Raw genomic sequence first — 27,746 nt, forward strand, 5'->3', positions numbered from 1 at the left:
TCCTCAACCGCTTCGCATTTTCGGTGAATCCAAGATTATGTTATTCATTTTTTGAGATATTTCAGTGACCGTCTCCATAGTAATAATATTACGTATTCGAACTTATCAGACAGCATTATACTTCTCTTTAAAAGGAATAAAATGAGAAGGAAAATATTGTATGATTCTAAAACGATTTTACAAATTTTGGTAGGAAATACAGTAAACATATTGATGACATATGTTCACAGCATCTCTGTATGAACTATATATTATAATGATTTCCATAGTGATATATCATCGTTGATAAATTCCATTAACATGCAAGGAAGACTAATAAAAATGGTAGAAGAAAATGTATGAACCCTTTCGAAGGACGTCAAACGACCTAGAGCACCCGGCACCAAAAGGTACACACCTTGTCCGGGCCCGAAACAGAGAGAGTGCTCCAACGCCAATGTCAGCGTGAAAGCGTCGACAAGAGTACCGCCGAAGAACGACCAGCCAGCCGTCCAGCAAGTGGCACATGGGTCTGCCTCCGTTGCGATCGACTCCGCGACGATAGTACCGACTTGACCGTCAATCGAGTACCGTTAGTACACAGACCGTTCAGAACGATTCGGTCGAACCGGACGGGCATCGAAGTGAAAGAAACCGAGTTTTTTCGCGGCGGTTGCGGCCGTATCAGCTGCGGGACATATCACCACCGGGACGGTGATTGAGATTCATGATGCTCCACGCCGAACATCTGTCAAATCGCGAGTTAACAGTGTAAAATTGGAGACTGCGAAGTGGATAACTAATCGGACAAGAAGAATTCGTCAGAATAGCATTTCGAAAGTAAGTCAGACTCCACATCGGAGATGTTAACCCAGATATTTTCTCGTGACGAAATCGGTTTCGGGTGTTTTTGTCTTCTTCTTCTTAGTCTTCTCGTCGATAGAGATTTATTTTTCGCCATATTCGAGCGATTTGACGCGCTCAAGGTCTGCCACGGGTACTGTTCATTGTCGTTTAAGAACTGCGACTAACGTTGGTATTTAAAAAAATGTGAAAGGTTGCGCAAAACAGCTCGCTAGGTCTGCAGTTTTGTTCAATGATCGTTAAGAACGTTCACCGTCAGCCTCTACAATATGTGCGACAAGGCCGTGAAGCTGATGCATTGAAAATGTCAGAAATTTTGATAAATGTCATACTTTTTTGGGTAAACATGTACAGATCATGATGAGCTTTATTACATCTTCAAACTATCATAATACGTGTCCTTTGTACTTGAATAATCCTAATAAGTGAAGCTCTAATGTTAAAAGAGGAAGTTATTTTTGTATCTTTTTTGTAACTTAACACCTGCTTTCAACCCTAACATAGAGATATTTATATCAACTAGTCATCGCTATGGTCAATGGTTGGAATTCGCCCATCATTTATTAAGTTAATTATGCTTCCCTCCTAATAGATCAAGGAGTATAATTAAAAAATATGTTATATTATTAAAACTTCGTTTGAAAATATTTTTAACATAATATCAGACATATATTTGATACATAATATTAATTAAAGTAATATAACAGGTCAATTGAAAAGTCCCCGGCCTACCATAATAAAACATGTTTTTTTGGTGAAATTATTTTCTTTTAATCAATATAATTCCCTTAAAGGGGGTACACTGATTATAGAGACCCTCCAACTTTTCGATACCATTTTCGAAGCCGAATTCATGGATTTCTGCTATCGTTTTCACTGACTTGTGGCACAGTGCATTGTCTTGGTGAAGCAGCACTTTTTTTCTTCAAATGCGGCCGTTTTTCGCCGATTTCGTCCTTCAGACGGCCCAATAATGCTAATGTAATAGTCGTTTTCGTCGGTCGGTCGGTCCTTCCCTTTTCGAGGAAGTCAATGAAAATTATTCCCTGCCCATCCTAAAATACAGACGCCATAAACTTGCCTTTGGAGAGGGTTCATCGTGTGCCGTCCTGTGTCATTCATCGTGACTGTCGTGACTTCGGAGTGAAATGATGGAGAAATGTTTCATCCTTTGTCATATATCGACGCAAAAATTTCGGTTTATTACATTTAAACATAACCACTGCTCCGAATCATCAACTCGTGGTTGTTTTTGGTCCAAAGTGAGCTCGCGCGGCACCCACTTTGCACAGAGCTTTCTCATACCCAAATATTCGTGAATGATATGACGTATACATTCAATTGATATCTTTAGAGTGTCTGCTATTTCATCCAATTTCAATTTACCGTCCACTGCGTTCACCATCTTCGGTGGTCATTTCACCACGTCTAAACTTGGCATACCAATCCACGACAGCTGTCAAATTTATACACGCATCTTTTGATGGTTAGGGCAAACTAGGGTTAGGACTTTTCAATTAACCTGTTATGTATGTATATTAAAACAAATTAAAATATATGCAAACTATCTCAAGAACTGACAGTCATTGACCTTCTTTAAATTGCATTCAGTTAATTCTAATTTCCATTATTTCAATAATTGACAAGTTTAAATTACTACACTATAGTATATTATAACACAATTATCATAAGATTTTCAGAACTGTAACAACTTTAGAGCATCAAATTTAAGTATATAGGATCTTTCTTTGCTTTTATGTTATGAACATAAATATGGAATAATAAAGGTGATGTATATGAATAAAACAATTCTGAAATTGATGTTTGACTTTAACCTATATATTAAAACAATAGCAAATACAAACAATGTAATATATTTTATCGCATTAAGCGTTATACACGTTAGCAATTCATAATTTCTTTTACTTGTTATATGTGTTCTATAGTTTTTATATAATTCTTATCCTTTATCTATATGTCCCACCTAAAATGTGTATTGGAAAACCAACAAATACATACATGTTGATTAAAAGAATAATTTCTTTATCTAATTTTATAAATAAAATAACTGTATCATACTTTGATAAAATAAAAACCGTTTCTTTTTATATTATAAGCTTAAACATGTCGATTTCAATGAAATTCCTTTTCGAATCATCCATCAATTTTCAATAATATTAATAATATGAATAATTACACATTTTAAATGAGCTTATTTTCATTTCGACTGGTATTTAATCCTAATTATTTTAACCAACCAAAGAAATTTTCTTATTATTGTATTAGTTGAGCTCTGATTCTTGCTGATGTTTATCTAACTGAAAACAATCACGAATTAGCCAACAATTCTTTGGTCATTTGTAACAGTATCGGTTATTGAAATACTTAAAACATAAATTGTGATTAGTCATTTCGAATGGAGTATGCTAATCACTAGCACCAAGCTACATTTTATTGTGTTGAACATGGTAAAATAGTGCCAACCTACAAAGAATAATTAGTTATATAATTAAGCCAAAAACATGCAACTAACTCCATGATTAATGTATTTTTCTTTTCAATTATTAGTTGTTTTGGTCACATTACCATAATATCGCGACAAAAAGCAGTGAAAAAAGTCGGAAAATACTCCTGGCTTGACCTAAGGTCTTGGAGATTCGTTTGTCAGTCAATTTAAAGCTTATTTAGACTTATAGGGTGAAAATATGGGGTTACACCAAAACATCAAACCGGTTATCTATTCGACGCTGCCGAAACAAAGTTCTTCGAATAATGTTAGTAGTTCACAGCAACATGGAAGCAAGACAAAAGATTATAAGATTGAAACGAACAAAACCACAATAACTTTCGTAGTCTGTAGGTGTTACTCTTAATTTTAGTTTAAGTAGTGGAATTTAGTGTTAATTTGAGCTTTTATCTTGTTTGTGTTTTGATATAAATAGAACACAACAACTCAAATATATAACAACGTATAATAACATTAATACATTATGTCTTTAGTTGGAATATTTAATTTTTGTTTTCATTGATTAAAAGGGATTAACTTTAGAAATCATCCCAGAAGACATCCGGTCTTACCCAGCCTGGTTACCGCCGTGACTGAGATCATTTTCTTTGTCGGATTTTACACTCGCGCCTAGAACATTCACAAATTTTAAACAATTACAAACATAAATTTACGACCATGCCCCAGCAGGATTGGAACCCGCGGCTATCGCAACAGTAGGAGGACCGTCCCATCGCCTTTACCACTGCGCCCCCAAGCCGGCTATTCGTAACATAATATAAATGAAATATAAATATTTATGGTACGTGATTTTATTCTATTGTATGCAAGTTTATGACATATATTAGCCAGTTTTTTTCTATATCGATTGTTGAAAGAATAAGAAAACAATTGATGAAAATGCAAAGTAGTACTTGAAATCTTTTTTCCACGAATATTATGTCGTAACTTTCTCTTCGTCTACCTTTTACATCGATTAATCATTGAGTGATATCCATCAATTGTTAATATTTAGATACAAGCATCCCACTCTTTTTTGCATTAGTATGTGAACATTTTTTAAATTTATGAATGGATATACTAACGCTTAATTATTATGCGACAATAATAGTAATGTGAATATTGGAATTGGAATATTGAAAGATTTATTTATTAGTATCCAAGTGTTGATACATGTTTGGATTATTATAAAAATAACTTAAATAAAGGACAGTAATGTCGGCTTGGATGATGCAGTTGTAAAGGCGACAGAACGGTCCTTCTACTGTTGCGATAGTCGCTGGTTTGAATCCTGTTAGGACGTGGTCGTAAATTTATGTTTATTATTGTTTAATATTTGTGATTGTCCTTAGGAAAGGGTGTAGAATCCGACAAGGAAATTTATCCCAGTCACGCCAGTAACCAGACTAGGTAAGATCGGATGTCTTCTGGAATGATTTCTAAGCTGGTCACTTGTAAGTCGGTAGGCTTAATGCGGAGGACCGTGGATGGGAGCCCACGTTAAACTGTAGGTCCAGTCCAGATAAATCCTCGCTGGTAAAAAGGAGACTTTAAAACGTATAAAATAACAGTGATATAATATAATAGTTGTATCGATAAAATTCATTATAATACGGATGTATATTTTTATCGATCATATATACCTTTTTAACAGCACTGGATGTAAATTATAGACATTTGATAAATAACATAATATAAGCTACTCCCAAGATTAACATGATAACAGAATCTAAGGATCACAAAATATTGACAAATAATAACATAGAACACTTATTTTAATATATTTTTATAATTTATTCTTAGGTAAACAAAATAATTTAAAATATCCTGGAGATTTTATTTCAAAACTGCCCGTCAAATTCATTCCACAAGACAAATTCTCAGTGTTAGACCATCCTAAAAACTAAGCATATACTTTTGGTAGCTCCGCCTGATATATTTAAACTCCAGTAATCAGTAAGTTACTTTTTCCTTAATTTTAAAATCACTTAATTAATAAATTATTTTGTTTTCGCTTATAACTACGAATCGATATTGATAGCAGCTGGCAAGAATCGTATTTGACATTTTACGAAGGTATTAGAATGTTAATTAAAACACCGTAAAATTATGTATTTATTACTTTTGTCTGGAGGTTTACATCGACCTTGAACTATTAGGTGCGACTTATATTTTCGATTTTCCAGTACATTTAATAGAAATATAAAATATCGAGAAATTATACCAATCGTGGAAATATTGTTAGAGAATTATTGGTTTATTTACTAAAGCTTGTTTGATGTATTGATCAGCAGTAATGGTAATCGGATGGTACCAAGTCTGATCAATATGTCGCGTTGATTTGGTTAATGAGTGGTCAAACCTTGTCAAGGAGATATTGGCTCATCGACCATTAGCATTAGCTGTAGCGTTCAGCGAACTTCGGAAGGCACGTGTTCATGTATTGATCTAGATTCTGTTCGGTTAACATAGTTTACTACAGCGCAAAAATAGCTGTTTGGGCCTTTAAAAACCTGGCCAAACTCAAACCAATAGCTTAAACCACAAATAGGAGAAATAGAACACATTACTTGTTTTGTATGGGGCTCATATGCATAGATCCAGTATCTGTCATCAGTATTGATATTATACACGGCTTTTAATACACCGTGGTTGTATTTCTAGAAAATCTCTTTGAACCAAGTACTGCCAAGGCTCAATGGAAATAGCAATCCTAGTACAAATAATATTTTGAGTATGTATATGGATTAATTTTCTTTAAAATATACTTTCAAAATACCACAGTACATATTAAGAAAGGAAGAAGAAAGAGCTATATGAAAACATTACTTATATTCGTTATAAGCATTGTGTACCTCTTGTATAAAGTATCTTTATCATTATAGAATGTTATTATCATATTATTCAATGTATATTAGTAACAATGCTCTATCCTGCTGCTGTGTACTAGCTATCTACTTTATCTTATTGAGATCTATGTTATTTAAAAAGTTTGGTTTATGTTATTCTAGAGAAAATATTTTTCATCACCAATTGACAACATTATCTTCTTGAGTTTCTGCAAAGTTATGAAGGAATAAGCGTAAATAAAACCTTTTCACAGCTCAGTGTTCATCCAATATCTTACTGATATCATTCCGCCCATAATATCGGGTGTTTGTTACTATTGTTGATACATTTGTTAAGTTACTGCAGAAAATATAAGTTGTGCTTAAAGAACAAAACGTTCTGTGGGAAGTTACAGGACAAATTTCTCATTGGAAGCGTCAGATGGAACGATATATATATATATATATATATATATATATATATATATATATATATATACAAAAATATAAGCAGATATAAAGTTAACTGCTCCATGCATCCATGCAATTATCTCTAACCTTTCGTGCCTCACAACTTATACAGGAAAAGGTTCGTACATCTTCGTCTGACATCAGGAATGGAATAAAACTGTCGAACCATGCATTTGACTGAAAATAATAATTACTATTTACATCCGCTAGATTTTTGACTATCGACTATTTCGACCGTTTTGCAATTATCGACTATTTCGACTGTTCCCAACGCTACTTATAACACACTTTTTCTTTTATAGAGGAATCAGTTATCTGAAACAGATCACTTTCCATTCATTGTGTCGATGAACAGGGCCATTAAGAAATGAACTAGAAAATGAAAATTCAAGAAAAACTCTAGAATATAATGCGCTATTCAGACAATGTATCCACATTAGTCATTGTCAATGCATCTGGTGTAGCATAATGAATATTTATTACCTTTTATGCCACCACATGAATACTAATTGCTTCGATTGTTGACGGATATAAAAAAAATTACTTCGCTATAAAAACTTTTAATTTTATAGTTGACATAGAAATAGTTTTGTGTTTCTTATCGAACCAGACGGAATATTTAGTTCCTTTGTGTTTGACTGAATAACATTAATGAAATTACTGTTCGAGTTTAAATAATATTCGATTTTATTCAACAATCACTGTAATTAATGATTTCTTGCTTATGTAAAATAAGGCTAGTATTTGCAAGTTATATATTAAGGGGTTATAACACTAAGGGGTTATTTCTAGAAAACTATTCAAAGCATTTATTATACTTTAGCGCCATTTACTTTTTTGTAAAATTAAGGAAACAATTGAAGATAAGCCCAAGGCAAGATAATTTTTAATAATTATAAATGATATATTGCTGATTTATAAAATCTTTCTTTGTTGGGTTTAATTATGCAACATATAGGTATATATTAATTGAAATTACTACATTGTATATAATTTGAGCAAACAAGACCATGTTATAGAAAGAAGCAGAGAAATAAAGATACTTATACCTCTAATATTAAAGTATCTGCATCATTATTGCTTTATTAGTGCTGTGAACTGGCTATTTTCTTTGTCTTAAGGGAACATGTTTTTTTTTTAATTTTATTGTGTATATATATATATATATATATATATATATATATATATATATATATATATATATATATTCCACTTTACCACTTTTCCACTTTGCTCTCCACTTTACCAACGAGGGTTTATCTGGACTGGATCTACAGTTTAACGTGAGCTCTGAACGATAGTCCTCGGCATTAAGCCTACCGACTGGCGCGTGACCAACTTAAATCATCCCATTAAGACATCTGCTCTTAAACAGCCTGGTTACTGGCGTGACTGTGATCATTTCCCTTGTCGGATTTTGCACTCTTGCCTAAGGACAATCACAAATGTTAAAACAATCACAAACATAAATTTAGGACCATGCTTCAGCAGGATTCGAACCCGTGACTTTCGCTTCAGTAGGAGGACCGTCGTGTCGCCTTTAGCACTGCGCCAACCAAGCCGGCCATTTGCTGGTTTATAACCGGTGGTTATTATAACTAATACTTAGAATTTTTCATACGTTTGACAACCAGACGACCTTTGTGGGCTATTTCGGTTAAATGTTCCGGAAATTAAATGTAATTAATGTTATTAATTACTTTAATAAGTTATTAATTAATGTAGTGTTAAATGTAATGGAAATTATCTAACAGCATTTTGTCTCTTCTTAACCAGAATAGAAACGGAAGGAATATATTTTCTGATTCTAAAACAAATTTATAAACTGCGGCGACAACATATTATAAATCTTAATGACGTCAGTTCATTATCTTTTTGCAAAATTTTCAATTTTATTTTATTATGAATAGATTATATCTACGGTAATGTCACGATTAACGTCAATTGACTAGAACCAAACGGAATTATCTCACATAATCGTTTTATTCATAGATCGCCATAAAAACGGATAATAACCGTCGACTATTTTTCACTTTTCCCAGTTGAATGGCGAGACCGAATACCAATCGAAGCCCACAAATTAAAATTCGGCATAAAACCGAACGAAAAGAAACATAAAGGGAAAAAAATAGAAAGGCAACGAACGCGCAATTCGTTAAAATTCTGGTCCTCGCCTTGAACGACGTAGCCTGGGCTCGGTCCGACGACCGGTATATTGGCGATTCTTGAGCCTGTGCCGGATTTAAAGGTTAAAAAGAAAGTTATTCCTGTTCGGTCGCGCCTGCGGAATCGTAAACGAATTTGTTGTTAACGCCTGTATCCAAACGCGTCATGCTGTTGGGGGTAAAAATTAGTTCGGGCCATTTTTTATAGGGACTTTCAAGTATTTCTTGTGGAAAAGCGAAACTGTATGTTCTATTTAGTGTGTTTAGGGTCACTGGGTGTTATCTTATATATAGCCCGTTCAATAAAAGAGTGTACTCGCGTCATCAAGGACATAAAACTACAATTAAGTATACCGAAATTATAGTTTATAACAGGTTAATTGAAAAGCCCACGGCCTACTATAGTAAAACAACTTTTTTTGGCAAAATTAGTGTTCTTTATTCAACACAATTCCCTTCAAGGGTGATACACTGATTATAGCGACCCTCCAACTTTTCGATACCATTTTTCTTGCACGATTTGTCCTTTGCTTCAAAATAGGCCTCAGAGAACGGGAAATAGTTGCTGGGGGCCAGATTTGGAGAATGCGTTTTCATTGATCTGTGACACAGTGCATTGCCTTGGTGAAGCAGCACTTTCTTTTTCTTCAAATGCGGCTGTTTTTCGGCGATTTCGTCCTTCAAAAGGTCCAGTAACGCTATGTAATAATCGCTGTTGATGGTCCTTCCTTTTTTAAGGAAGTCTATGAAAATTATTCACCCCCTTTGCACAGGGCTTTCTCATACCGAAATATTCGTGAATAATATGATATACACGTTCAGTTGATATCTTTAAACCGTCTGTTATTTGATTCATTTTCAATTTACGGTAATTCAAAATCATTTTGTGGATTTTTTAAATATTTTCGTCGGTAACAACCTTTTTTGGCGTCCACTGCATTCACCATCTTCGGTTGACACGTGGTGGGCTAATTTTTGGCAAAAGAAATTTTTTAACAATCATATATTTCAAAAATTAATAAAAAAAGAGAATAAATATGGTATTAATAAATTATTCATATTTTTTACTCATATTTTCTTTTCAATATAGCACATAAAAATATGTTTTTGTTCATCGTGGACTTTACGTTATTTAGCATTTAAAATTTCTGAACCGTCGTGTTTCAGCAATAACCCATATTACAATGTTTATATATAGTCGGCGTCGAAGCGATCAAAACAAAAATATCCTCGTGTATGATATTCAGCGTTATTCCCAGTTGGCCTCTGTTCGAAAAGAACCCAAAAAAATTCTTCTTGCATACCGCCATCGAAAACAAGTCTGGTTAGTTTTGGTAGTATAATAGTGGATGACCTTCAGAAACTTCTCCAAATATTTTTCCGTCCACGTATGACGCCACCTTGCGGCATATTAAGATCTCGAAGTGAATTGAAAATAACAGTAGCTAAAATTATTCGAATTACGAATGTTTCTTTTATATTACCACATAAATTTCAAAAATTAATCAATGGTTTACTAAAAGCATTCCTTTTTCTTTAAATTTGCATATACACGACCGAGATATTACATCTATGAACTTAATTAGGCATTAGTTAATAACTATTGCTCTTTTTTGATTGACGTTTTCAATTTTCTATATCTCCCTATGTTTGTTCAAGCTTTTTCAATGTTAAAATTTCATTCATATTCCTTATTTACAATAAACTACCAGCCTATAAGTTTATTACCGATAATATCAAAAATTTTTGAGGAACTGTACATAAAGAGGCTTAATTGTATTAAAAAAAGAAGAAAGATCATTCGAGAACGCCAATTTGGGTTTCGCAATAAGGATAGAACAATTGAATAAGTGCATAGACTTGCTTAAAAAAATAATATAGGCTTAAACACCAAAAGATATTGTTCAGCTGAATTCTTAGACATATTTCAGACCTTTGATAAAGTATGGCATACGGGATTGCAGGTTAAATTAAAGAAAGTTTTCCCTCATTCCGACTAGGAGTTACTAAAATCTTAACTCACAGAACGCAATTTTACAGTAAAACAAGGCGATAAACATATCGAATTACATGGAATATATTGAGGAGTTCCGCAAGATAGTATACTGGCTCCAGTAGTATATGATTTATACACAGCTGATTTACCTACAGCAAAAATAACCACTGCGGCAACATATTCAGACAACAAGGCAGCCTTAGCCTCTCATGAAGATCTAGCCATAGCATCAATGAACCTAGAAACACACCTAAATCAAAATTCGGTTAATATATAGATACCTTAAGACTTGTTTTTAATATTTTTTAAAACCTACAGCTTTATTAAAAAGTGTATATTTTTCCAGGGTAACATTATAATTAAATTATCTCCATTTACTCTGTATTTAAAAAGACCCGTGTTCCGACATTGCTATACATAAAAAATAATACACATTTGTTTGTTTAATACCAGTTGCTACTTCTCAATTGACTGCTTCAGATATAAAAGGGAGCCATGCTAGTTTAACAGGAACCAGTAATCTTGGACTGTATACTTATGTCCTAAACTAGCGTTGGAAACTACAGACTGAAAACATTCGAAAAAGTCGATAGTTGCAAAACAGTTAAAACAGTCGATAGTCAAAAAACTAGCAACTGAATATAGTAATTACTATTATCAGTCAGAAGCATGGTTCGACTGTTTTTATCAGTTTGTGATATCAGACGAAGATGTATGAACCCTTTCCTGTATAAATTGTGAGAGAGGAACAGACGGAGATAATTATTTGGATCAGTTAATTCTATATATGTGCTTATATTATCAAACGGTAGTGTAGGAGAGACCGAGATGTAAATATTCCTTCACGTACTAACTTTAAAAAAGAAAAGGTTTAAAATAATTACTATATACTATTAACATGCAATTAATAATTTAATTTTAAATGAAGTAGAACTACTAGAATGTTCTGTGGATCTGTAAAAAGGAATGGAATTTTTCCATGGAATGGAATAATATCCCACAAATGTTTTGTCGTATTTTAATATGTATTTTATGTGTACTAATATTATTTTGTATAGTATTTTAATATGTTAAATTATATTTTTTAATAATATACTATAATAAATATAGACAATATAATAGAACTTAAACAAAACCCAAAATACTAAAAATGTACAATAACTATAAGTACTAAATCAATCTTAGACATATACCTAATTATCAAAAAAAACTAATACAAAACATTGAACGGAAATATTTCTTAACAAAAATCAAGAGATTAATCGAAATATTACCTATTATTGCCATAAAAACAGTCAAAACTATTTTACTATTTATCATTCAGAATTTTAATCTTTTTACCCTATTACATTAACAATATTGAAAAATATCGTTCTATAATGCTGATGTATTAATATACATTATATTGTTATTTAAAAGCAAACTACCAAAAAACATAAAACTATATATATTACATATAAATATATGTAAACATATATTAGGTATATGTTTGTAAACGTCGCGGCTAGGACGACAGTCAGAGTGTTAAAAATCAGTCGAAAGAAACTAGTAGAAACAAAAATCGTAACTAAAAGTATACAACTGAAATACTTGATAGCAAATAGTAACCAAATCAGTCGGGACGAAAATAGCAAATGAAAATGGTCGATTGAAACAGTCACTAGGAAAAAGTGGTAAAATCAGTCGAACCAAAAATAGCGACTGAAATAATTGATAGTAAAATGTAGTCAATTACTAAACAGTTGATAGTTGTTTTCAGTTGATAGTTCGCAACGCTATTCTAAAGCCATCTTATAATAAATAAAAATATTTTTATTCATCGTATTTCAATCACGATATCTTTACATAAATATTTAGTAAAAAACTTAATTTATTTATGATTTTTCTACTATTAACCAATCCTAATTTCAATTTATTATTAAAAGAAGTATCGCTGCTTGATCAAGACCACCAGGATGAAAAATAAATACCGACCCTGATAAATTGAAGTCGAATTTCGGGTAAATTAAACAATATCGGTTATAACGACACGAAATTTCGAATATCGGCGGACGTCAGAGCGTTATCTCTACTTTTTCCTCTTCTTTTCTGTGTATATAAATAAGAGTTGAGCTTCGTTCTCGGATTAGTATTTATCTAATATAAGCTGAGGCCGGAAGATGAAAGGGCTTTCGCGGCAGAGGTCGCTGACTCTAAAAAGCCGGGATTTTAACCCCATGGATATACAAATTTGCTTCATATAAACGAAAATTATGGCCACGTATATCATCAAATTCATTATATGTATGCTTTATATATGTTTATATAAAAATTATTTAATATATATATATATATATATATATATATATATATATATATATATATATATTTCTTGTTCATTTCAAATTGGATCTATTCATTAACGTAATCTCCATCAAGAGCCACACAATCATTACAGCGCCGCTCGGACATTTCAATACCACTTTTGTAAAACGATTTATCTTTTGCCTTAAAATAATCCTGTCATCAGTTGCTGTCTACACAGATGACGATGGTTTTGTATCCGGAGTGAAGTGATCTTTCTCAGTCAAATGCACATGTAATATAAAACCAACACGTTTTCTTTATGTCTTTACGACATTGGCTAACTGACGCAACTTCACTTTTCGATCATTCAAAACGATTTTGTGGATTTTTTTGAAGTTTTCTGGTATTACCATCTCATTTGGACATCCACTGCGTTCTGTGTCATTACGAACACGTTTGATGTCAGAAAAGCAAAGTTTGACTGTTGTTTCCGATGGAGCGGAGTCCTTATAACACTTTTGAAGCCATTGCTTCGCTTGTACGGTGTTTTTCCCATCAATAATCCGTACGAATCTAAAACATGAAATTGTTTTTGACCCAGTGATTTGAAAATAACAAAATTAGTACCACTGTTCTGCGCCATCTATGTGTTAGGTTTGGAACTTTTCAGCCCATGTATTATATATATAATCAGTTGTGTACTAATTCATACTTTCCGGTTTTTGTATTAAATTTCGCTAGCAATAAGTACGCAATGTCATAATTTGATACATAAAATAATTCCATTAATAGAAGAAAGCCGTCGAAAATCATCGTTTGTTTGTAGAAGCTTATCTCCCTAACATAAGAACATCTAGAACATGATTTCTACAATTCAGACCTAACGCGAAAAAATCTTGATTATCTTCTGGCCAAGCTGGCTCATTGACTGCAGGACCAAATTGTTTTGTTGCATGATCTGATGAAACCAAATTGCTGTTATACATTATGAAGTGTTAAAACCGGGAGAAATGGTTAATATTGATCTGATACTGATATATGCATATATATTTTTTCCTTTTTCTTTTCATATACATCAACCTTAGTATTAGTATATTAATAAGAAAACAAGAATATCGAAAGAAGCTTTTGCTGATGATATATTAAAAGTGGCTAACAGAATATAGTTAAGAAGAGAATGTGAATGAGTCTGGTGGGCCACTTATGGTGCATAGATGAGACAAAATATGTTAAGATAGTCTGAAAAGCAAGGACGGAAATGGTAAAGACCAGAGGATGACTTGAGCGATCCTAAAGTGAAGAGAGATACTGCAAAAAAGTTGAAATACAGCGAACGAAGCAATTAAGAACAATACTAAGTGAAAGCAAACATGAACAGGTCCATTTGGACGGTGGTTTGGAGCACGGAATATCAATCAATAGACACCAAATATATCTACTCAGTATTACAGTCACTTCTGTTAGGTATTGAAGAGTGGATAACAGGTCAATTGAAAAGTCTCCGGCCTATTATAGTAAAACACATTTTTTTTTGGCAAAATTAGTTTTTTTATTCAACATAATTCCTTTCAAAGGTGATACACTGACTACAGCGATCCTAACCTCTTTTCGATGCCATTTTTGTAGTACGATCTATCCTTTGCTTTAAAATAGGCCTCAGTTTCCTCCTCCGTTCAGGAAATAGTCGCTGGGGGCTCGATCTGGAGAATACGGTGTATGAGGATGCAATTCGAAGCCCAATTGATAGAGTTTTGCCATCGTTTTCAATGACTTGTAACACGGTGCATTGTCTTGGTGAACCAGCACTTTCTTCTTCCTGAAATTCGGCGGTTTAGGCGATTTCGAACTTCAAACGGTCCGATAATGCTATGCAATAGTCGCTGTTGATGGTCCTTCCCCTTTCAAGGTAATTAATGAAAATTATTCCATGTGCATCCGAATATTCAGACGCCATAACCTTGCCAGTCGACTGTTGCGTTTTTCCACGCTTTGGAGCGGGTTTATCGTGTGCAGTCCACTCGGATGATTGTCGATTGGACTTCGAAGTGCAACGATGGAGCCATGTTTCATCCGTTGTCATATATCGATGCAAGAACGTGGATTTATTACGCTTGATACGATGTACATATTCAGTTGATAACTTTAGGGTGTCTGCTAATTCATTCAATTTCTATTTACGGTAACTCAAAATCATTTTGTGGATTTTTTAAAATGTTTTCGTCGGTAACAACCTCTTTGGGGCGTCCACTGCTTTCACCGTCTTCGGTGTTCATTTCAGCACATCTAAACTTAGCATACTCACCCTTGATGGTTGATTTTCCTGGAGCAGTGTCCGGAAATTCAGCATCAAGCCAAGTTTTTGTATCAACTGTATTTTTTCCCTTTATATTTTATCAACACGCGAAATTCTTTTTACCCTTTTTTTTGCAATAACAAAAGTTGCTTCATTGAAAATGCCCTAATTCACAAACTAATGATCCGACAGCTGTCAAATTTATACACGCATCTTTTGAGGGTTAGGGCTAACTGAAAACATAATTATTTAATTTTAGTAACGCTATCTATGTGTTAGGCTGGGGACTTCTCAATTGACCTGTTATATATTATAAATGTTATTATATTATCCAGTTAATCTAGTCTCGTCCAGTTGTTACTTTCTTCTATTGATTTAGATATTCATTAAAATATATCATAGTCTTTATTGTTTCAAATTAGTGAACTTTGAAGCATCAATCTCAATTAGTAAATATCCACAATTAACATCCCTTTCGCGTAGTTTACGTTTTTTTGTAATGCTATGTCTGTTGATTAACCCGACTAACTAGCAAGGTATTAAAATGTATGTAGATCCTGTTTCAAAAGGTATCGGTCCTTTCGCATGACTAAGATTAACTATGTGCCCTGTAATTAAAAGTGTTGTTATTCAGTATGTGCTGAAAATAGACAACTTGAATATTTGGATTGATTATTTTATATAATATAACATAACGTTAAAAATTATTTGGTCTATTTTTAACCGATTTCGAAAAAGGAGGAGGTTCTATGTTCGGCTATTATTTTTTAATGTGTGTTCGCCGACTTTTCCATCAATTGTGGGCCGATTTTCAAAATTATTTTTGCATTCGAAAGAGTGAACTTCCGAAACGGTCCCATAGGAACCAAATCCAGATCTGGTGGTGGAAAGGAGGGTGGAGAGTCGAGGAATTGAATTCGGTTCAATTTTTTTTGCATAAAATTAGAAGCTAAAAAAATATAATATAAAATTAAAAGTAAAAATAAAAATATCTTACCTAATCTGCCCATTTTGTCATTTTTTTCAGTTTTATTGTTATTTTCCGTTCTTCTGGCTTATACGTTCATATCAGATTCTCTAAAGATTAATAGGTTCATCAAAAAGAAACCTTAAAATAGTTCTGCTTCACAACTGTGGGTTCTTTACAAATTAAAATCTGGAGCACGGTTGCAGCGACAACAATGTGAGTTCATTAAATTTTCTTGCATTTTGTATCTATGGGATAGCAGAGACCCAGCAAATAGCTATAGCAAAAAGAGCTGGCAACCGCGGAAGCTTAAAGTTCATGAAAATAACGTTCTCCGAAAAACATTGGTACAACCACGTAAAGTTCTTTTACCGCCGCTCAACATAAATTTGTATTTAACTAGCGACCCGCCCCGGCTTCGCACGGGTGCAATGCTGATACTAAATTAAATACACTACAGAAAAAATATGAACGTTGTATATAAAAACATAGCGGCCCGCTCCGACTTTGCACGGGCATAAAATATATATGCCTATGTCACTCAATGAAAACATGATTAAAATCGATCCAGTATTTTTGGTTCATTCATTACTGCCCTTGGCCTGCACGCATTAAATTTGGAGTAAAACAATTCCTCTTCCCCTATACTTACTATGAAGATTTCCTGCTATCTTTGGAATATCTAAATTCATACAATTTTTATTACATTACACATTTTTAAACGCAAATTTTAAATTTGTAATATCTCCGAAAATATTTGTTTAATTTACATGCTGTAAGGAACCATATTGATCTATATTAATTGCACACTGTATTTAAGGTACTTAATTCGATAAGGATTAATGCCGTATTGCTTAAAATAGCTTCGTAAATAAGCCATTTTCTCACGTAAAAAGTAAACAATAAAAATGGTTAATGTGGGTTATCCCTAAAAGATAAACATATACCATCGCGGACTTTTTTGTAGACCTTTTTATGGTGTACAATACTGTAATACATTAATTTGATCTAACTCGTAGGGTTAGGCAGCGTTTTTGCTAATTGCTAAATAAGCCTAAAAAAATAGGTTAATTTACGACATCACGTTAGAAACCTCTAAAATTAGCAATGTTGCCTTAGTATATTATGCATGTATTATACATATAAACCTTCCTCTTGAATCACTCTATCTATTGAAAAAAACCGCATCAAAATCCGTTGCGTAGTTTTAAAGATTTAAGCGCACATATGGATATAGGGATAGAAAAGTCGACTTTGTTTTATACTATGTAGTGATTTACTGGATAGAAACTAGATTTGTTTAATATATACTGCATGAACAAAAATTTCATGCAGTTAAGGTACAATTATAATTAATGTTAAATTCCTAAATTATGCTGCGATAAAAAGGGGATGAAACTGTAGCCAATAATATCAATAAACATCATACTCGACGATATAACACGTAGCATATAAACAGGTTACAGAAAATTTCCCTAATATACCGGCTAATCAGCATTCCGATTCTTATTCAGTTTCAATTACAAACAGTGAATGAACAGCTTTGCAATTCAAATTATCCGCAATTTCTCTCTATCATGTCATGATTTCGATTTTATTTCGGTTTGTTAACCGCTAAGGTCGATCTCTACTTTACCCGTACGCATAAACAACAATCACTCATTTATAGAAATTTTAATGAAACTACTCGAAGCAGAATATGATAAATCGATGAGATTAACTGCGTTGTTATTCGGTCTGTTAATAACGCATAGTAGGCGCAACCATCGATAAACTAGATGGATATTCATTAAATTTATTAATTTAAACTATTTTAAATTTACAACAGGTTTTATTTATTTTAATGAAAATAAGAGACAACTTGTTGGAATGACTATACAAACAATATATTTTTTTTTAAATATATTTTAAAGTCACCTTTTACCAACTCTGGGTTTAACTGGACTGGGTCTAAAGTTTAACGTGGGCTCCGAATCACGGTCTTCAGCATTAAGCCTACCGACTGGCGAGTGACCAATTTTAGAAATAATCCCAGAAGACATCCGGTCTTACTCAGCCTGGTTACTGGCGTGACTGGGATTATTTTCCTTGTCGAATTTTATACTCTTGCCTAAAACAATCACAAACATAAATTTACTACCATGCCCCAGCATGATTCGAACACCCACGGCTATCAACAGTAGGAGGACCGTCCCATCGCCTTTATCACTGCGCCACCAAGCCGGCATACAAACAATATTATCGTTTCATTTTAATTTTAAGGGAAAACTCTAGTCTGGAATCTTGAAAATGTCGATATCTTTTCATATTTTCAAGGCTTAACCCTTTAAGAATACATCCTGAAGAGTCCTTAACAATCTGCCTTGTTATCTTAATAATGACTCTTATTTTATCGATTATTTAAATGAAGACTAAACAGACTATCTAAAAATGAAAGTGAAGTGAAGGGGTTTAAAGAGATAACTAAAGTTATCAACATGAAGATTCTACCAAAACTCATTTTTTTTTAACCACCTTGTAAAATGAATGTGATTATTCAATACAGAATTTGGACCTGTAAAAGTCTTGACTGCTTATTGTTGGGTTTTTATTAAACATCTTCTAATAATAGTTTGTTTCATAGTAGCTATTTGGTGAAATACTATGAAATTCGGATACATTAAAACACATTTTGGTGGGTCCTTCAATGTTCAACCACAGTTTGAACAACATCTGGATTGATCGATCAGCTGTCTTAATAATTTTTATTTAGAAGGTTCAAACACTTTTTGGCTATTTTTTAATCCTTACACATTAATGATTTGATTGATCTCTCTGATTATTGATTAAAAATAGACCAGAGCCTAATTGCAATACTGACAATTTTACAAGACATGCTTATCTTTGCAACTTGAGTTTTATAGTATTATAATTAAAAAGAACTCAACAAATTTAGTGCCTTATTCACCTACAATAAAATCTATCATTATTCTTACAACAACATATGCTAAGGCCTATTATATTTTGTTCTTCATATCCTCTTATTGTTTGGTTTAAGGATAAAAATATGGTATATATTATTGCTTAATATAAATTTTATTGGTGGTTTATATTAGTTGATGGTATTCCTATATGCACATTATATTAACATCATGCAATTTAATTGTTTTTATAAATATTCTAATAAACAAACATATAATAAAGTATTAATTGTTTTACTACAAACCCATATACATTTAAAACAATAACATTAGGTTAGGTACACTAAAGATAACATTTGATAAATCGTAATTAATATTAATTAAATGTTTTCTTAGATTCTATTAGTTGTTATTTATAACATATTAATATACTATAAATAACAGTGGCATTTTTTAAATATATTGCTCTTAATAGATCCATAATCTACCCAATGGACAATAAGTTTTACTTTTCATGATTATTGTATATATGATACATAGAAAATCACTTCAGCAAGTGATCCCTTTGTATAATATGTTACTCCAAATATTACACTACGGACTATAAATGTCTATTAATCATATCAAATGATAATAAATAATAGGTCAATTGAAAAGTCCCCGCTCTGACACACAGATGGCGCTACAAGAATAAAATCCATATGCTTTTAGTTAGCCCTAACCGTCAAAAGATGCGTGTATAAATTTGACAGCTGTCGAATCATTAGTTTGTGAATTATAGCATTTTGAGTGAAGCAACTTTTGTTATTGTGAAAAAAATGGATAAAAAGAAATTTCGCGTGTTGACAAAATATTGCGTTTTGAACGGAAAAAATACAGTTGAAGCAAAAACTTGACTGATGACCCAGGAAAATCAACTATCAAGGATTAGTATGCTAAGTTTAGACCTGTGGAAATGAGCACCAAAGACGGTGAACATAGTGGACGCCCAAAAGAGGTTGTTACCGACGAAAACATTTAAAAAATTCACAAAATGATTTTGAATGATCGTAAATTAAAACTGAATGAAATAGCAGACATTCTAAAGATATCAACTAAACGTGATGGTAATAAACCATTTCCCATTTCCACCCTTTTACTTTGAAATCCAATCGAGAGTCATCCGAGTGACACTATGAACCCGCTCCAAAGCATCGAAAAACGCAACAGTCCGCTGGCAAGGTTATGGCGTCTGTAGTTTGGGATGCGCATGGAATAATTTTCATTGACTACCTTGAAAAAGCATCAACAGGGACTACATAGCGTTAATATGCCGTTTGAAGGACGATATCATCGAAAAGCGGCCGCATTTGAAGGAAAAGAAAGTTCTGCTTCACCAAGCCAATGCATCATGTCACAAGTCAATGAAAACCATAGCAAAAATCCATGAATTGGGCTTTCAATTGCTCCCTCATCCACCGTATTCTCCAGATCTGGCTCCAACAACGATCTTCTGTCCTCAGATCTCAAAATAATGCTCGCTGGGAAGAAATTTTCGTTGAATAAGGAAGTCATCGACGAAACTGAGGTCTATTTTCAAGCAAAGGACAAACGTACTACAAAAATGGTATTGAAAGTTTGTGGGGTCGCTATAATCAGTGTATAGTTGAGGGGAATTATGTTGAGCAAAAAAAAAACTAATTTTGTCAAAACAATGTGTTTTATTATGGTGGGCCGTGGAAGTTTCCATTGACCTGTTATTTTAATCCATGTCCATCAATATTATCACCCACATTTAGCTGATTGACAAGTACATAGGGTTATACTAAAACTACTTTGAAGTACTTAACAAACACTATCACTGTATATTCGCTATGGGTTTTATAGGGATATTATCACTTAATTACAAACGTGGTACGAATGATCTATTATAGCACCCAAAAGTTTGATTTTAAACCGTTCACTAATGACTACATTGAATTTGCTAGTAAGTATTAGTAAGCGAGTAGGAAGTATTGACTCATACAGCAATACCTTGTCAATTAAGTTTAATTTAAGTCCAAGTTGAATTCGTTTTGCAAGTATAGAAACACACACAAGTCAAATCATTATACATCATTAGAATATATCCTAGTTAGAGTAGCACATTCATTATTATATCAATTATCAAAATATTTATATTTATTATTCCATTAAAATATTCTTACTTCTTTATATTGTAAGATGATGACGATGTACAACATACATCATTCTCTTTTGTTAGTTGTTTGAATTTTAATGACTCACCAGATTGGATGAAAAATGTCAGTTCTCCTGACATTTCTGGAAAACGAGCCTCGTTAAGAATCGTCGTCTTAGTTGGTTCTAGAATCATGTTTGTAATGGTAAAGCTATGCTCTAACTGATCTTAGAATAGGCGCACGCAAATAACTGAGACTTACTTGGTTGGAATTTTAATTAACTGAATAGAAGGTATATGTGAATTATTGATCAGTTTGTTTCTTGATATCGGCATTAACAACGGTATTAGTTATGTAAAAGTATTTTAGATTCGAGAATTCTTTGAGAATATATTTGCAGCATTATGGAACCTTATGTTTAATATAAATTAGGTATATGGAGATTTTGATATTTTTAGAAAAGTGTGTTTGAAAACTTATTTTAAAGTCTATCCTAACTTATTCTAAAAACTATTCTAACTTGTTATAGAAATTATTAAATCTCACTCTATGTGTCTATTAATCAGTTCGTATGGGCGTTTGCGTTTGAGCCTATGCACTACACTGCCATCGCACACATTTAACTCTTTGGCGAGTGCATTGGAATACCATAATAGTCTTTCAGAGTATTTCGAACTAACACTACGAATCACACTCATTATAGATTCCAAGGGGATATCGCGCTGAATCAGTTTGTTGGATAAATAACATGGGGCACAAACGATGACTCGCAACACTCTATTCTAGAACCTCTGGAGGATATATATATATATATATATATTAGTTTTGCTAGTAGTACCCACAATTCAATACTACAAGTACAAATGGGCCTAAGTATTAACTTATACAGACCTATCAGCCAATACACTTGGTTTTTGTTTAAGCTGTATCGTCAGCATATGTTGCAACAGTAATATTTCTTGGGGTCGGTAGGTCAGCTGTATACAATAGAGATAACAGTGGGCCAAGAACACTGGCCTGCGGAACACACGAATATATTAGGTGTAGGTCAGTATATTCATCACCTTGTTTGACAATAAAATGTCTGTCTGTGAGGTACGATTTCAGCAGTTGAAAGTGCGTATGGGGCAAAAGCTTATTCAATTTAACATGCAGTCCACCGTGCCACACCTTGTCGAAGGCCTGAGAAATATCGATAAATGCAGCGGAGCAATATTTTTTATCGTTTAAGTTTTTGTTAATTTGGTTGACTAATCTATGTATTTATTCTGTTGTTCCGTGTTTATTACGCAAGCCAAATTGATGGTCTGGAATAATATTTTTCTCTTCTGCCATTATTTTGAGTCTTTTAATGTATAGTCTTTGAAAAAGGTTAGAGAACAGGCTTGTAGGACGACAAGAGAAGACGTTTTCTGATTTTTTCTTAGGTTTAAGAAACATTATGATTTGAGCGACTTTCCAAGTGCTAGGAATGTAATTAAGAATTTTCATGGCATTAAATATGCATGTTATTAATTTGATACACTCTTCTGAAAGCTCTTTTAAGATTTTTCCAGTTATTAGGTCAAAAGCAGGAGCTTTTTAGAAAAGATTTCTTTACGTATTATTTGTTTTACTTGTTTAACAGTAAATTTCTCATATGGCATATCCATTTGAAACGGAGTGTTAAGAAAGTCAACTATGTTATTATCTTCTGTTACGAATATTTCAGACCGGTACGGATTAAATACTGTTTATAAGTGTTTAAAGAAAACTTCCGCCTTATCTTTATTATTCCTAGACCAGGTATTGTTGTCAATTTTAATGGGTGGATTATGTTGTTCAGGTTTTTTAATATTTTTTGGTACTTTCCAGAGATAATATTCCGTTGCATCAGTTGGCGTTAAGCTTTCTAAATAGTTTTCAATTCCTTGGTTTTGTTCGTTTTTTTATTAGATTTTTAAGCTGTCCTTTGCCTTGTTGAATTTTCTTTTATTTTCTTCTTTTCTGATTTTTTTTTTGGCAAAATCACTAAATTTTCTAGTTATACATTTTATTGTTACAATCTGATTATTGACGCATTCCTTGTCGCGTGAGAGAGCTACCTAGCATTTTTCACGTGGGAAGCACGCATTTTCCAAATTTATTCCACAAAATTAGAGTTGTTGTATCTGTGCCTTCTTGCTGGTCGTTGAAAACTGTAGGCGTTTTGTAACTCGAACAGCATATATGGCAGAACCAATGGGATGATTAACAATATTAACTCCTCTGGTTTTTCCATTTATTTAAAGTCATTTCAAGAATTCATTGACGTTGTTGTTTTTATCTGCTAATATAACACGTTCACTTAGCCATTGGTGATTTTTGTACTTCTGTGAGGTTGGGATGCTAAAAAAATATCTAAATTTTTCTTGATGTCTTTTTCAAAAAAGTACTGTAGTTGAAAAATATTTTTCGATGTAGAGTAATATTAAATTAAAATTTTTGTACATAATTTAAAAAATGTGTTTAAAATATTTAATTAGAATGTAAAACATTCTCAATATTTGGAATGCCGAAAACTAACAATATTTTACAATATTTTTTGAAAAAGTATCGATATTTTTTTCGGCGGTCAATATATCTACTGCGCAGAATTATGGAAAGGCTTACGAAGATTTGTTGAAAATTAAATATCGTGTGGATTTATCTCTTACACCTATCCTATATTTTGTTTTTTGTATCTATATTAGATCTATAGATTAGGTTATTTTTTAAATTTAAGCTTATGAAGCTTTATTGTAAAAAATGGTAAAATTCATTTTATTCAAAGTATTGTCCATCAATCTACCCATGTTTTGATGTCTTTAAGTGAAGCGCTGCTCAGACAGGTCACGACTCATATATCAGAACAAGTAGTAATCAGAAAGAGCAAGATCTAGAGAATTCGGTAGGTGGTGAGCAGTTTCTGTTTTAATGTTGCCTAACAGATGGTCGAACGTTGTTATGCTAGAATAATAATGGTGTGTCCTTGCACGTACCCCGGCCATTTTTACACATTATTTAGGCCAAAACCATCAATTGTAGTTGATAGCGGTCCCCATTTTTGATTTCATCGGGCAATACCTTAATATTTTGCTATTCAACATTTTTTTAGATGTCCAGGAAGCTCTTTGTCTTCTGTTTCAAAATCACCGCACTTATAATGCCGAAATCTGTATTCACATGTTAAAATCGATTGAGCATGATCTCCATAGGCCTCACAAGCCATTCGATGATCTGCAGCCGCCTTATCTTGAATTGGAATAATATTGGAGTAAAAATGTAAAACATCGCGCAAATACGATTTACTCGGCACAAATTCAGACATTTTCAACACCCTGAAAAAATATTTTTGAAAAACTGAAGCCTGTTTGTGATGCTTTAACATGTAGTTGATATAAATTTACCCGATGCCAGTTAACTCGCTACAACATCATCTGTTCTAAATCCTTTAAAATTATTTTATAAACCTGATACTTTTTTCGCAATGTTATATTTAAACATGATGGTGTTGATGGTGAAACATGAAAGAACATCATGATTTATCTATCCATGGAGAGGGAAGATTTTCAAGTATTTTGATATTACAAGGGGTACGATGGTACTTTTTATCTGCAGAGAAATCTGGTTTCTTCCTTTTTATCTCATCTACATTTGGAAAAAAGAGATTGTCATGCATATTCATTACATTACTTCTCAATGTTATTATATTGCTCAATTATATTTCCGTTGTTTTATGACAATAATTAATTTTTAACGCACCATTAAATATTTAATTTCGAAATAATTTCGTCGAAAAAATTCGACAGTTATTATTTTTTTATTCATACGTATTTTTTATCGGTGCCGCTTTATTAAATTCGGTGGCGAATCGATTGAGAAAGGCAAACAACATTCTAATCAAATTGACCAATCGTACTAATGTCCCCTATTCCGTTTTTCAGACATGTCGGAACGACCAGTCGCCTGCCTACCACCGCCGCTGCCGCCAAAGACCAAATCCAAGAAGACCGTGACGCTCGGTACCAGCGAAGAAATCGACCAGATTGTCGGTCATCGGCGTACCGTCGAGGAAGATCGAATAAGTGCACCGTATACGGTCGGCGATCGTCAATTCGTTCACACAGCTGCCGTATCAACGGTACATTTCGGCACCGTTGCTGCGACGAACATCGCGGACAAACGCTCCGAGGAGTCGGTTTCCGTCGCGAGTAAGAACGTTGAGAGCAGAGGTCACGTGGTGAAGATACTGATAAACCCCCAGGAGACGCGGTTAGTGAACGAGGACCAACAGGATGGTGGAGGAAAGAGTGTGAGTTGTGACGCTAACCAGGGGGATACTTGCATTCGTATATCTGGTAAGCGTTTCGTCATCAAATCTATGATAGAACGAGAAAATACGATACTACGATACTATATTTTAACTATGTATAATGCACAAAGAACGCCAGGTTATAACATCCGAAAGAAATAACGAGATAGAATTGTATTTGACTCGTCCTTTTTGGGTCATCAGCTTGCATTTTTTTCACTTAAAAATAATATTTATTGTGAGAAATTGGTATACACTGGTCGACTACCAATTAGTCGCTGGGAGTCAGATATGGAGAATACGGTGGATGGATGAATCTTTGCCACCAAATACGGCAATTTTTCGAGGATTTCGTCCTTCATATGGCCCAATAAGACTATGTAATAGTCGCTATTGATGGTCCTTCCTTTTTCAAGATAGTCAATGAAAATTATTCCATGCGCATTCCAAAATACAGACGCCATAACCTTGCCAGCCAACTGTTGCGTATTCCCACCGTCGATTGGACTTGGACTGAAATGATGGAGCCGTGTTTCATCCATTGTCACATATCGACGCAAAAACTCGGGTTTATTACGCTTGATCAGCTTCATACACTGCTCCGAATCATCAACTCGTCGTTGTTCTTGGTCAAAAGTGAGCTCGCCCGGCACCCACTTTGCACAGAGCTTTCTCATACTCAAATATTCCTGAATGAAATGATGTACATGTTCAGTTGATACCTTTAAAATGTCTGCTATTTGAATCAATGTCAGTTTACGGTCAATCAAAATCATTTTGTGGATTTTTTAAATGTTTTCGTCGGTAACAACTCATTTTGTGCGTCCACTGCGTTCACCATCTTCGGTGCTCATTTCACCACGTCTAAACTTAGCATACCAATCCTTGATGGTTGATTTTCCTGGGGAAACTCGGTGTCAAGCAAAGTTTTTGATTCAACCGTATTTTTTTCCCTTCAAAAAGCAATATTTTATCAACACGCGAATTTATTTTCTTCCATTTTTTTCACAATAACAAACGTTGCTTCACTCAACACTCTATAATTCAGAAACTAGTCGTTGCTGGCTCATCTATTATTAACTTAAATCGAGATATATATCTAGGGGCCAATAGGGCCAATGGGCCTATCTTAGCCTCCAATAACATTTATGTGTTAAAAAATTTTTTCTATTAAATGCATCTCACTACACTACACTGAACAAGATGAAATAAATAATATAACACTTTTGAGGCTGTGTCCTGTTTTGATGTTATCCACGAGTTGTATTACTTCGATATTGACATGATAATGGACTTCTTTCTTCATGCCTACTTAATAATTCTCTTGATTTCCTGTGGAACAGTTGGTATCTGAAGGTCTCGGTGTAAGTAATCAGTCCTGTAGTATCTTGGTGCACCTACAACATTCCTCAGGACTTTGTTCTAGAAAACTTGTATTCCTATAATATCGCCATAATTGAATTCCGTATGTCCATACAGGTTACAATACTTGGCTGTATAATAGCAATTTTTATGTCCTGATAAACGTAATTTTCTTCCAATTAACCAATATGTTTTTTTTTGTATGTTCCCCCTAGCGAAGTTTACTTCATGATGGAATGATAGTATTATTTACTGTTATTTGTACTTATGCGGTCTGATAGGTGCACTGCACATGCACAGATTTACTTCCGTTAATTTTTATTTTCCGGACTTGAGTCCAATTATTTATGTTCTCACTTGCCTGCTATAATTTGCTCTTGTCTCCAACAACAAGAATGACTATTATCATCAAATGTAGTCATCGTGATATTTTCCATTTGTGCTATAACACATGTGTAGCGTAGGTATAGAACTGGACCAATACACTTCCTTGTTGTACACCTGCCTTATCTTTTTTTAATTGTAAAGTAGGCTTCTTCTTTTGGTTGGCATAATTCAAGATTTTAATAGTTCAGTATGTTGTTTCTTTAATAATTTCTGTAGCTTATGAATAAAGCCGTCATGCCATATATTATCAAGCCTTCGATTTACATTGTTA

General features: G+C 33.4%; 1 protein-coding gene across 1 annotated transcript in view; it reads left to right on the forward strand.

Annotated features, from left to right (window-relative positions):
• The first annotated feature begins 435 nt into the window (after positions 1–435).
• LOC143204946 (glutaredoxin domain-containing cysteine-rich protein CG12206) overlaps positions 436–27,746 on the forward strand; it is a 109,961-nt gene continuing 82,650 nt past the window's right edge. The window contains exons 1-2 of the mRNA XM_076417904.1: positions 436–819; positions 25,359–25,772. Coding sequence (XP_076274019.1) covers positions 25,361–25,772 — 412 coding nt within the window. The 5' untranslated portion in view covers positions 436–819; positions 25,359–25,360. The remainder of the gene's footprint in view (positions 820–25,358; positions 25,773–27,746) is intronic.

This window comes from Rhynchophorus ferrugineus, unplaced genomic scaffold (assembly GCF_030347505.1).
Source record: "Rhynchophorus ferrugineus isolate W39M unplaced genomic scaffold, kcgeb_rfMv2 rfM11, whole genome shotgun sequence".
NCBI lineage: Eukaryota > Metazoa > Arthropoda > Insecta > Coleoptera > Curculionidae > Rhynchophorus > Rhynchophorus ferrugineus.